At 32.8% G+C, this 13,559-nt stretch overlaps 1 protein-coding gene across 1 annotated transcript in view; it reads right to left on the bottom strand.

Moving 5' to 3' along the window:
* The window catches only part of LOC143564000 (11-beta-hydroxysteroid dehydrogenase A-like), a 90,775-nt gene extending 77,458 nt beyond the window's left edge, over positions 1-13,317 (bottom strand). The window contains exons 1-4 of the mRNA XM_077051404.1: positions 12,924-13,317; positions 12,623-12,815; positions 9,132-9,217; positions 8,786-8,917 (exon numbers count right to left, since the gene is read on the bottom strand). Of these exons, the coding sequence (XP_076907519.1) occupies positions 8,786-8,917; positions 9,132-9,217; positions 12,623-12,815; positions 12,924-13,106 (594 nt within the window). The 5' untranslated portion in view covers positions 13,107-13,317. The remainder of the gene's footprint in view (positions 1-8,785; positions 8,918-9,131; positions 9,218-12,622; positions 12,816-12,923) is intronic.
* Between the last annotated feature and the right edge of the window lie 242 nt (positions 13,318-13,559).

Here is a 13,559-nt window from a genome sequence, read left to right as displayed (position 1 = left end):
AGAGAGAGAGGAGAAAAGTTGTCTAGAGAAAACAGATAGGGAGAGTCGTGTGGGCATACCCGAGGTAGAGCTCACCTCGGGTCGGCCGTATTTTGTTTTCGTTCGGTATGTAATGTGTTTTGAATATTATATAAAGGATCTGCAGATTCGTTTATCCCATTCGTGTGTTTGTTTGTGTTTATCCGTGTTCTTTGTCTATAACACCATAAACGAGTCTAGGAGGATTCCGCACTCCTAGACCTCGTGCGGATCTCGTATCAATCACCATCGCACCAGGGACTTACAATAAGTAGTAAACAACATATTAAATTGGTCAAACAAATTAATGTGCATTTAATACAAAACATATTAACTTTCTAGTATAATCAAAAGAAATTATTAAAAAATTAAATTTGTCATTTACACTAATTAAAAATTGGTCAGATATAAAAGATGAAAAATATGATGACATTGAATACTATTAAAAACTGTAAAAGATTGTTGCAAAAGTCTTCAATTTCGTTTTTGTAAAACAAGAAATAAATAAATGTAAATATTAATATAAATTTTCTATTTTTCTTGGAAATTCAGTAACTAAACAATATACTATTAATTTTTTTAATTATCACGAAATTATTGTCAACGCTTTAGCATCATTACCTTGTTTAACAATAAATTTCATTAGCTAATTATTTTTTCGATTTAATACATTAATCTTGACATTTATGCCTAATTAAAATTGGCCAACAATAAAAGATGGAAAATTTTTATTTTCTATGTAGTTTATTAGTTTAATTTTTAATTTTGCCGGAATAATTTAGACCAATCGGTAATTCTTGACATTTATGCCTCATTAAAAATTGTTCAAATATAAAATACGGAAAGTTTATTGAGATTGGAGACTATTAAAAATTACAAAAGAGTGATTAAAATTCGGTTCTTAAAAGCAGAAATAAATAAATGTATAAATGATTGGAATGTATCATTAAAACTGTAACATCCTACTTTTGATTATAATAAATAAATGAAATTTTGTTTATTCAATGAGGTGTCGTGTGTGGGTATAGTTAAATAAACTATAAGATGATGGGCTTGGACTTTAAAAGATGGAATAAGAAATTGAATGGGCCTTAAGTCCATGGGCTTAAAGAAGTATAAATACCTCTTAAACCCTAAACCTTTCCATTTTATCCATCTCTACACCATAGCCTATACCTTGGAAAACACACACAAACACTATCCAATATCCCGACCAAGATCCGAAGGTGGAAACCCGATCCCGTTGGTGTTAGATCGTCGTGACAAACCAAAACAACATCAATACTAGATCGTGTTCGTGAACCGACTCGTTTAAGGTGTGTTTATAACGTAAATTTGTTCATTTAGGTTCGGATTCATTTAGGTAATCTTAGATCTGTATAAAAGTGATGAAAACGAATCAAACGAACCTATACACAGTGCAATTCGTTAACATTAGATTGGTTAATTAAATGAGTGTTGAGCCGCACCTATATATCCATAAATCGCACCCTTTAAACATGAATGTTTGGTTGATTGGAAGATTGGGGTTTGTAGGCGTTAGGATTACGAGTCTCTGGATACCAAATTCGTGTTATATGGTTGAGATTTGAGGATTTAATTGTTGAATCCGCTGGTGTTGACTCTTTGGATGTTCTTGGCAATTTTGACTTTGACCCTGAGTCAAAGTCTGGATAAAATTGATGCAATTCGTTATGATGAAATAACGAATTAGCTCATCCATTCGTCATGTCCAGATAACGAATTAGTTCCCCAGTTCATTCTGATCAGATAACGAATCAAGTGATTCGTACTCGTCCAATTCCGTATATTAAGATAACGAATCAGGTGATTCGTTACTTGCCAATTCGTTATGATGAAATAACGAACCAGATGACGTATCAAGCCATGATAAGTGTAAGGCCCCGTTACCGGAGCCCTACTTTGGACGTCGGACTTACTCATAAACACAGTTCATAATATCAGAGTTAATAAAAACATTTGCGGAATACTAAAACATTCAAACCATAATATTGCATAACCATCCATTCTTGTCTTAACGGGCATTCAAAACACTTAAACATAAAATATTGTCTTTAAAATAACATAACATTTCTTGAGATGCCAGCTTATTCAAGTTCATGCCATGTGCTTTCCCTTATGCAAGCTGCCTCAATCTACTCACCTGCGTGCATACTAAAAATCAGCTACGCTGAGTGAGTTCTAGTTAATCATACGACATACAATATGTTCTCATACTTGCACACGTGCCCGAAGGTGTGTACATTATTCATACTTTATTTTACTTGCATAACTATCCATACTATATAAAGAGTCTTCCGCCCTATAACCTCACATATAATATAAGGGTCTGGTCCCCAACATCACAGATATTATTAGGGTCTGGTCCCTACCATCACATATATTATAAGGGTCTGGTCCCTATCCTCACAGATATTATTAAGGTCTGGTCCCTATCCTCACAGATATTAGTAGGGTCTGGTCCCTTTATTTCATGCAACTGTACCATACCTGTTCTTAAATGCTTTCCTTGACAATACGTGGAATCTCTGAAGAGCGTTCTCATACCATCAACATATCATACATACATTATTCATACATCGTATATATTCATACATACATCATTCATACATCATGCATATCAATCATATCTTTAACTACCACTTGACGGTACATGCAATATCCGAAGATCATTCACGCACCGTCAAGCAATCATCATACATAAATCATACAAGGCATACACTTACCACTTAAGGTAAGTGTACTAACTATCACTTTGAGTATGCACACAGCCCCGAAAACATAACAAGGAAGTGGGGCTAGAAACTCACCTGAACTCGATTACGTTCATCGTTAACTGTTATTCCTTTCCTTAGCTGTGATCGACTAACTGTATAACAATTACGCATATCAATTAACTAGCACTACTCACATCGCGTTTCTAGTCTAGTTATAACCCTCAACGAACGGGGGTTCGGGGGCAGCGGCCATGACAGCGAGGTGTAGGGGCGGCAGCCCCTAGCAGGGTCCAAGGGGCCGAGCCCCTGGCTGGGGTCGAGCTTCCAGGTCAGCTTGGAAAAATTTTATTTCCATTTACTGTCTTAACACATTTTCTATTAGAATTTTGAATCATTAATTAATTTACTAACTGAAAAGTTTAAGGGCTTCTTTGTAATTATATCATTCTTTTTCTAAGTCCAGGGACCATTCTGTCATTTTGGTAAACTTCTAGTTCGTTACTTATTCTTAACGAAATGGGTTACCATGACGAACTGGTTCTTGTAACGAACTAAACCTTTTAATGAACTGGTTATTAAACGAATTGGACCTTTTAACGAACTGGTCCTTTGACGAATTAGTTCATATAACGAATTGGACCTTCCAATTCATTATCTCCTTTAACGAATGACTATAACGAATCATTATCTCCTTTAACGAATGACTATAACGAATCAAGGGTGATTCGTTATCTTCTCCCTTAACGAATTGAACACGAACTGAAGCTAGTTCGCTATGCTTTCTGTAACGGATTAAATAACGAATCACCCCTAATTCGTTAACTCCCCGTTAACGAATTAGGGTTAGGTCAGAGAATTTCAGGAACATTCTCTGACATTCCCTTTACCTCGTTTTTCAGAAAAACGCGGTTTCACCGGAAAAACGTGTTTTGACTCGCTTTTCACCGTTTTTCGCCCCGTTCGATCCAGATCTGAGCTAGGGTGATCCCTAAGCTCATCTTAAGTTTGGTTTATACCCAATTCCACCCGGATCTCGTGACTTTAATGGTTTAACGGTGTCGGCTCGTCGTTTCGTGACCATAACTAATGGGTTTAAGCTCATACAACATCATACTATCATTACCTTGGATCGGGATCGGTTTTCCTTGGTGATTTCGGCTAGAGAGAGAGAGAAACTAGAGAGGGAGCTTAAGTGTGTGTTATAGGAGGTGTATGGAGTATGTGTGAAATGAAATTAAATGGGTATTAATGACTTATATAATTATAGATCATGGGCTTAAGCCCATGGTCTTTTCCTCTTTCCTTCATAACCCAGGTCCATAACTCAATTCCATTTAACCCAACACTAGCCCGACTCATAATAACTCAAACTTTCGTTTATTAACCGAAACCAGAAAACGGGATGTTACAATAAGATAACGAATTAGGCTAGCGAACCAGAATAACGAATCAGACATGTAAGATAACGAATTAGTTAACGAAGGAGGCGTAATTCGCTATAATGAATGAGTTAGCGAATTAGAAAATAATTTATAATCCTAATGGAAAATGTGTTAAGACAGCCAGGAGCTCTACCCCTTGGACCCCGCTAGGGGCTGCCACCCCTAGAACCCTCCTGCCAGGGGCGCTGCCCCCGGACCCCCGTTCGTTTTGGGTTATAATTAAGAAAGATATACGATATGAGTGGTAATAGTTAATTAATACGTTTAATCGTTATACAGTTAGTCGTGCACAACTGAGAAAAGGGATTACATTTAACGGTGAACGTAACCGCATTCAGGTGAGTTTCTAGCCTCATTTCCTTGTTATGTTTTCGGGGTTGTGTGCATACTCGATGTGATAGTTAATACACTTACCTTAAATGGTAAGTGTATTCCATGTATGATTTATGAGATAGATATTATGTCATGAATGTGAATGAATGCTTGTCGGTACGTGAACGATCTTCGGATATTGCACGTATTGACAAGGGAGGTATGTATATGAAAGATGGATGTGTATGATATATATACATATATATATATATATATGTATAACACATGAATATGTATGAATAATTAAAGAAAGTATATGCATGTCACGGGTATGTAAAGACAGAATGTACGAAAATGAAGAAGTAAGGGATCAGACCCTAATAATATCTGAGATAGAGAAGAAAATGATCAAACTCTAACAATATCTGAGATAGAGAAGAAAAGAAGGGTCAGACCCTAAAAATATCTGAGATAGAGAAGAAATGGATCAGACCATAATAATATCTAATATAGACAAGAAGGGATCAGACCCTAATAATATCTGACATATACAAGGACAGAGAGATCAGACCCTAATAATATTTGAGATATAATGAACAGTAATTATATAGTATGAAAGTATGTATAAATTATGTAATGAAAGTAAATTGGTACAGCTGGCTTGAGCGAAGGCGAGTAGAATGCACGCAGGCGAGTAGAATAAGACAGTTGGCTTGAGCGAAGACACATGGCAGAAGAATAAGAGTATGGCATCTAAAGACTCAAGATGTTTTATGTTTAAATGTTTTGATTTTGAAAGACACGATGTTTATTTAAGACAAGTTACGAATTAATATGTAATGCTTTATGAAAGATCTATATTCCGCGTAAAGTTTCAATTAACTCTGATATTTAGAACTGTGTTTATGAGTAAATCCAACGTTGAAAGCATGGAACCGGTGTCAGGGCCTTACAAAAACTAAAGATGATCAATAATTAGCATAAATAAGTAAGTAAAGTGAATATCTACGATGTTTTAAATATAAATTTGAAAAAAGTAATAAACAACATATTAAATTGGTCAAATAAATAATGTGTATTTAATACAAAACTTATTAACTATCGAGTATATTCGAAAGTAAATTATTTAAATTTTCAGTATACATTAAATTTGTCTTTTATGCTAATAAAAAATTGGTCAAAAATAAAAGATGGAAAATTTGTTGACAATAAAGACTATTAAAAACTACAAAAAGATTGTTGCAAGAATGATCAATCTCGGTTTTTAAAAGCAGAAATAAATAAATGTAAATATTATTATAAAAAACTTTCTATTTTTTTAGAAGTTTTCTAACTAAACAATATAATATTAATTTTTTTAATTATCAGGAAATTATTGTCAAGACTTTAGCTTCATTAACTTATTTAACAATAAATTTCATTAGATAATTCTTTTTTATCTTAACATTTGTGCCTAACTTAAAATTGATCAAATATAAAAGATGAAAAGTTTTTATTTTCTATTCAGTTTATTAGTTTATTTTTTAATTTGGCCGGAATAATTTAGACGAATCGGTAATTCTTGACATTAATGCTTAATTAAAAATTGGTCAAATATATAAGATGTAGAGTTTATTGAAATTTGAGAATATTAAAACTAAAAAAAAGTGATCAAATTCGGTTCTTAAAAACAAAAATAAATTAATTTATAAGATTGATTATATAAAAATCAATTAAATTAGATGAATTGTGTAAAATGCATAAATACATGAATAATAAAAAAAATATACATCCAATCTTGTACAAAAACTAAGACATTTTTGCAGCAAATACTCCATCCATGACATTAGGTATTCTAGTTGGGAGCCATAAGCTGAAATGATAAAATTAAATAAATGTTAAACAATATATTATTTGGACTAAACGGAACTTTGGTCCAGGCTTTAAATATACCATTTCATCTTACAAAATCATTGCAGTCGACCAATCTTCTCTGGGATTTGAATTGTCCTTAAGACGCCATAGTTTCAAAATACGCACCTTGAGGACAAATTCACTGTTTAGCACATCCAATTGGTTCAACATTGTGATGTTTTTCGGCTCCATCTTCCTAGTGGTGACAAATTAAAAATAAACAAATTATTAATTTTGGAACAATAACACTTTTAACCAAAAAACTAAAAAACAAAATGAATTATATAAGCATGAAAAAAATTATAAACCTTACAAATAAACAAATTCGTTTTTGCTAAATATGGTATAATAGTGTAAGAATTCTTGTGTCAAAGTCATAGTATTTATACATAAGTAGTAAACGATTGATTTTATGGAGAGTTGAATAAAAGTGAAGGTATAAATGTAACTAATTAAAAACATAAAATTAGGGATTTTGAATTAGCTTAAATTATGGACGAAAATTAGGAGATCTTAAGTAAGGGATTTTCAAAATTTGAAATACTTGAATGTAATGTTGTTAAATTATATTATAAATACAAAATAATTAAAATTTATATCTAAAATTGGTTATCAATTCCCGTATATCTAAAATTATAATAAATTATGATATATTTAATTCGTTAATCATATGGTTGAAATTTATAAAAATAGTCAACATAATATAATTAATCAGCAAATTAATAATTAAGTAATTGATATTAGCTGTACAAAAATAACTTACTAATTTGTTTTTTATTTGTTACCATTAATATAGTTAAACATAAATTAGAATCATTATGATATGTTTAAATCCTTAATCATATGGTTGGTTTAATAAGTATGTTAAAATAATATATACCACGTATATATCATAATTTATTATAATTTTGAAATTTTCGTAATTAAAGTAATCGTTAATCAAATGGTTGATTTTTTTTTCAAATTAGAATCATTATGATATGTACCACGTTACCACCGGTTTTTTCTATATACAAAAATTCATTACGGATCTAGATATATACTCCAATGGTTAAATTTTTAATTAGTCAATCGGTCAAATTTCATAAATAAAAAATTAAAACCAGTTATAATAAAATAAATTAAACATGGTGGGAAGCCTAAATTTGTGTATGAAAAAAAAGAATATAGTTTCAATTGGATCAAAATACAAAAAATAAAACCTAATAATTTAAGTGACCGGTGGTAACGTTGATGAATTATGAACACAACCATGGGTAGGCCGATATGCTGTAGATTTAACGTCCGGCTGGTGAACAGATTCGTCGATGGTGTACGGTGAATTGGACGAATAAATGAATTGAAGGTTGAGATCGGTGGAAGATGATGGAGACGTGAAAGAGGAGATAACTGATTTGGGTTTTTAGGTTAATTATGTTATAATGAATAATGAATATATAATAATTGAAATAATATAAATAATAGAAATTCATAGTTAATAATTATAATTATTAATCATTAAAGAGAATTGATTGTAGATTATTTTAATTTAATTTTAATTTATTTTATTCATATGAAAATTAGAGAAGTGATAAATATAGATGGAAAGTTTAGGAAACCACCAATAGAAATAGGCCAAGTTGACTTAAAGTTTGTTGGTTTAATAGTATAGTTAGATGTTAAAGTCTCATGTAAGCAGGGACGTTTTAAGTAAATAACAAATATGTGATTAGTTGATTGGGGATGGACTCCATCTCTCACACTCCCCACTTCCGTTAAACCTTCACAAATCAAATGAGTGGCGCCCCCAAATCCCAATTGTGTCCACTTAGCTAAAGTGAATAAGCATACAAGAATGTAAATTTTACCCTTAGTTAATAAAAATGATTAAATGAGTAAACAGTGAAGACTATAGTAGTAATTTTAAAGAGAGAACCGTAATATAAACCTACGCACAGAATGCTTAAAACTCCGATCAGTAACTTTAACATCACAAATAAAACAATAATACTAAGGACCCAATATCATATGTCTTTCGAACACGTGTGAAACAAACCATTATTGCTAATTTTCAAAGCAAAATAATTTTAAAAGATCACGTATATGTTTCAACATACAAATCTTTTCAATTGAGTAATCTAATCTAATCTAATCTAATACACGCATTCTTAATTGAACATGTATTCATTTACCTTGGATATGAATTTGTCAGTAGCTAAGTGTGTATCAATTAACCCGGGAGTTACAATTGTTACTCCAATGTCAGGAGCCACCTCAATTCGCATGGTTTCAAAGAAACTTTGCTGAGCTGCTTTACTTGCCTAGAGATTCATTGATGAGAACTAAATTGAATTAACATGACCAAATGATCAATAGAAAAAGAAATGTCGGTTTTGTACTTACATTATAGACGCTTACTTGTGGCGTATTGAACCACACGCCACGAGAACTTATCACAACTATTCTGCCCTTGCTCTTCCTTAGATGTGGAAGTGCAAAATGTGTGGCATTTACCGATCCCCAAAAGTTTACGTCCTGAGAAACAACATGTATATACAGTCTTAAAATGACGGGACCAACTTATGTTTTCTACTGGCTACAACTAGGGGTTTAACTTATGTTTTTCTTTAAATAAATAAATAAATAAGACCCCTGGACTCCCCATTTGCTCCCCCTTAATTAGTTTGTCTTGTTATCTATCATGTTTTTGTGTTTATAAAAGGAATAGTTTTATGGTAGGGATGAGTACCATGACTGAAGTAAGATCGGTGATGGATTCTTGGTCTTCAAAGAGGCCAATCACTCCCACTGCAGCATTGTTGATCAAGCAATCCACTGTTCAAAAGTAATTAAGTTCAATGACACTAGAAAATCAATGAAGGAAAAAAAGTATATACCTATTATTCTATTAAAACAAAAAATGAGGTTGTGAAAGCAACTAGCTAAACTATTTCAGTAACCAACGTTGTATTTGTTCATTAATGACCGATTATGAATTAAATATCAATTCTAAATTATAAAATATGTTTTAGAAAGTGATTCAAAACAAAAGCAAATTAATAATTTTGTATGCCAAGAAATTGCGGCACATGCAAAATGCCATTAAAAACTAAAATTAGTGACGCAAAATCTAAATACTATTAAATATTAAATATGCGTGCCACTAATTTTTGTTGAGCAGTAACTAAATTACTCAAAAGTACTCCTATGAATCACCTATATCTGTATCTTGTAGGAATTGAATGTTCCACCTATAAAATATAAGAGAGGCATCTTACCACCATACTATGTCCTTGTACTTAAACAAAATTAAAGTAAATTCATGATATGCTATAAATATATTAGATACAAGAAAGAAAGTAGTACCGCACAAAAATATTTTGCATATACAAAAGGTATAAACCGGGCAAGTGTTTTAACATTTCAAGCCATATAATATATGAATTATTAAAGAGGGTGTTAATTATCGGGTAAAACCCAAACATCAATACAACATTCAAGGTTATCATGAAAAAGACATATTTATAACAACAAATTCTTACTTTTTCTCTCAGCATATGAGCGAGCACCCAATAAAATTATACATTTTAAAAAAGAAATATAAAGGTATATAAACAACTCCTTTTAAACTATAGATATTCACTACAATTTCTACTCTAGCATTTTAGCGTACTTTTCATTTTAAATATATATTCTTTGTTTCCCAGTGATCAAATTTGATCACTCCCGGTTGAAAAGAAGAGTCTTATACAACCGATTTAACTGCTAGCATAAATAAGCACTTAGAAGATTTTATCAAAATAAACAGGTCGATCACCCGAGCTTTTTAACCAAGTAAGTTTGGTCAAGAAAAATATTTACCAAATAGTAGGGCTGTCACTTTTACCCGAAACCCCAACCCGAGAAAACACGTACCCGAACTAACCCGACCCGACTAACCCGAACCCGAGAAAAGACTAACCCGAACCCAAACCGAAGTAATTCAGGTTGGTTCTCGGGTTTGATTTATAAGTTTCAGGTCAACCCAAATAACCTGATAAACTTTTAGTTTTGGAATTAAATATATTTTCATTTATAATTGGCTTAGTCTTGGCAACTAATTTTGTCAAAATCTGGTCCTAATCGATTGTTGTCATTACAACTATTATAGATCGACTGTATATTGTTAACTTGTGTTTTCTATATAATACTACTAGTAATCGTAACCGAACAACCAAATCACGCCCGATTGAAGACGATTATGGTTCGAGTTAGTTTTACTATTCTTTTAGATTGTTTTATCAAGTTATGTTAGTTTGTTATTTGATTATTTGCTTACGAGCAAATAATAATATGTTGTTTTAATTTTAGCATCGTAGCCTTTAAAACCATTTTTTTTTGTTTTCTAGGATACTAGAAACCCGATTAACCCAACCCGAAAAAACCCGAACCCCGATTTACCCGAACCCGAAAAACCCGTGAGAGATTTGGGTTGGGTTTCGGGTCAAGATTCAAAACTTTGAAACCCGAAGAACCCGACCCGAAAATCCCGAAACCCGAAAAACGAACCCGAATAACACCCCTACCAAATAAGGGTACATTGAAAAATAATTCCCAAAATAGATGTTTTCTAATTTAGGCTGTGTTCCCGAGTCTCATTTAAAGAGGGGAGGGGAAGGAAATAAGAAGAAAACGGGAAGGAATCATGTTCCAAAGATTTTTTTAAGGGGAGGGGAGGGGAGGGGAGAGAAAATGTTAAAAAATTTTAGTCCATACTCATCCTTCCAAATTAGAATGATTATAAGAGAAAATGTGTGTGTATAACATTAACTACCTATTAACTCCTAAATTTTCTTTACTTTCCTTTCATTAAATGAAGTGACAAATTTTCTTTCTCCTCTCTTTCTTTTCTCTTTCAATTCCCCTCCCTTTCTTTTCTCTCCTTAACTCAACAACTCCTTTCATCTTCCCCTTCTCCGACAATAACCCTACTTGAAATAATAATCAGTTGGCAAAGTTAACACCCAACAAAAGTTGTTTCATATGAAACATCTAATAATCAAACATTCAAATTAATTAAAACCAAATATTAATACAATCAAATATTTTTGTGAATCCCACAACTTGAACTGACGCGGCCATGAATAGCCGGAAGAACAATAACATGCACCGCCATTGAAAGCCGCCTGACCGCCATAATCGAAATCGACGTTTGTGGTGGCGCGACAGTGAACATCCGAAGGAACACAAACTTGTCGCCGTCGTGAACCGTCATTGACAGCCGGTTAAACCGTCATAATCGGAATCAAGGCTTGCAGTGACGCCGCCGTGAAATGCCGGAATCATAATCTAGTTTTTCATGTTAGTTTTGAATTAGGGTGACAAGTGAATTAGGATAACTATTTGAGAAGATGAAGTAATGGGTGTTTTCTTAATTGTTTTTAAACATTAAATTAGAAAACACCCATTTTGAGAATTATTTTTCAAAGTATCTCTATTTGGTAAATATTTTTCTTAACTACACTTAGTTGGTAAAAAACTCTCAATCAACCCATGAATACTTTAGGTTAGCGTGATACGAACCCATTTGTTGGGTATAATCTTGATGTTTCGGTTCGGTTTGGGTCGAGTACGGGTCAGCGTGCCAAATGATTTACTGTAGCATGTCAGAATTAGTTAGTGGGTCAGAAGCGGGTTACGGGTCAAGGGTCAAGGATACGGTTAGCAGTCTTGTGGGTCAAGTACCTAATTGGGTGGAACGTGAGAAGTGGACGTTGGTACTATCTAGTTGCTGAAATGGTGGCATACTTGGTCATACTTGGCATGTGTTATTATATGTGTTTTGTTTAATATAGATAGGAGTAGGTTTTCATTATGTTGTGTACCACTTTGTTGTTACTGAATACAAAAGTTTTTTTGCTACATATTATCTTTACATGGTAATAAGTTTGGTGCGTAAAGGGGCCTGAACCAACACCATTCAGGTGAGAATCGATATGAATATAATTACTAAACATACAAATAACTAAATCAATTGTTATTAATTAATTAACAGTTTTGAACTAGAGTACTTACATTACAAGAAGTAAAGTAATACTCCGTAATACTAATTACTCTAGTTCAAAAACTATACTCTAGTTATAATTTCTCTAATTTTAGCATAATTACTCTAGTTATTTGTATGTTTTTCACGCTAAGAGTTATTTGTATTTGATCCAAACAATGTAAACAGCTTTTACTTAATCGCATTAAGAAACTCACAATCCCCAAAAGTTCTGACTGTTTCCTCGACAAATCTCTTGCAGTCATCGATCTTTGAAACATCTGCCTTAATCATAATCACCTCCGGCGATTCTAGCTCCTTGGCTCTTCCGGCCACCACCGATAGCAGTTCCACTCTTCTTGCAACCAATGCTAGTCTTGCTCCATGTTTTGCATACTCATATGCCAATTGCTTCAATAACGTAATTAATTAAGTACAAAACCAAAACCATCTACCTATAAAACTAGAATAAACTAATTAATAGCTACATACATACATACATACATTGCAATTATTTACCTCACCAATGCCAGCAGAAGCTCCGGTGATTAGTACTACTTTTCCGGCAAGGTTTTCCGGGAAGACAAATCCAATGCAATGCCTCAACACGCGGTACAGTGCAAGTACCAGTAGGACGTAGATGAATAAGAAGAAGGATACAATAGGGAAAACAATGTTTAGGAATTTATGAATCGAATCCATCGTAATTAATTAATCTTGGATCTATGTCCGGAAATTAAATGATTAATATAAATGATTGGTGATACAATCTTTCAAGGTGTTTTGATTGATTGATTGATTGAATGTAAAGCTAGAGGGAATTATGTATTGTTCACTGCCCATGCAAAAATGTGGTTGGAGTTTGATAGAAGAGACACATATATGTCTTAGGGTTTGTTAATTTATAAGCATGGCCGGGCATGTCATATATGTATATTACATTATACATCTACAAGTTATTTTTATTAATATAAATAATGGTGCTTTAATATTAAAGAGCATTTGGTTCAATGGTATTCTGGTGTGTAATAGTTCTTCCTTCCTTGGAACCGAGAAACCAAAAAAACATAATTGAATCATATCCGTAACAAGAAAAAGAAAACCGTATCCGAATTCATAATTCTATTTTTAGTTCAGTGCGATTACCCTATTTAA

Source organism: Bidens hawaiensis, unplaced genomic scaffold (genome assembly GCF_021521415.1).
Source record: "Bidens hawaiensis isolate Kalapana, Puna unplaced genomic scaffold, B.hawaiensis_p1.1 tig00021682_1, whole genome shotgun sequence".
NCBI lineage: Eukaryota > Viridiplantae > Streptophyta > Magnoliopsida > Asterales > Asteraceae > Bidens > Bidens hawaiensis.
This window is presented reverse-complemented; position numbering and strand designations above follow the sequence as displayed.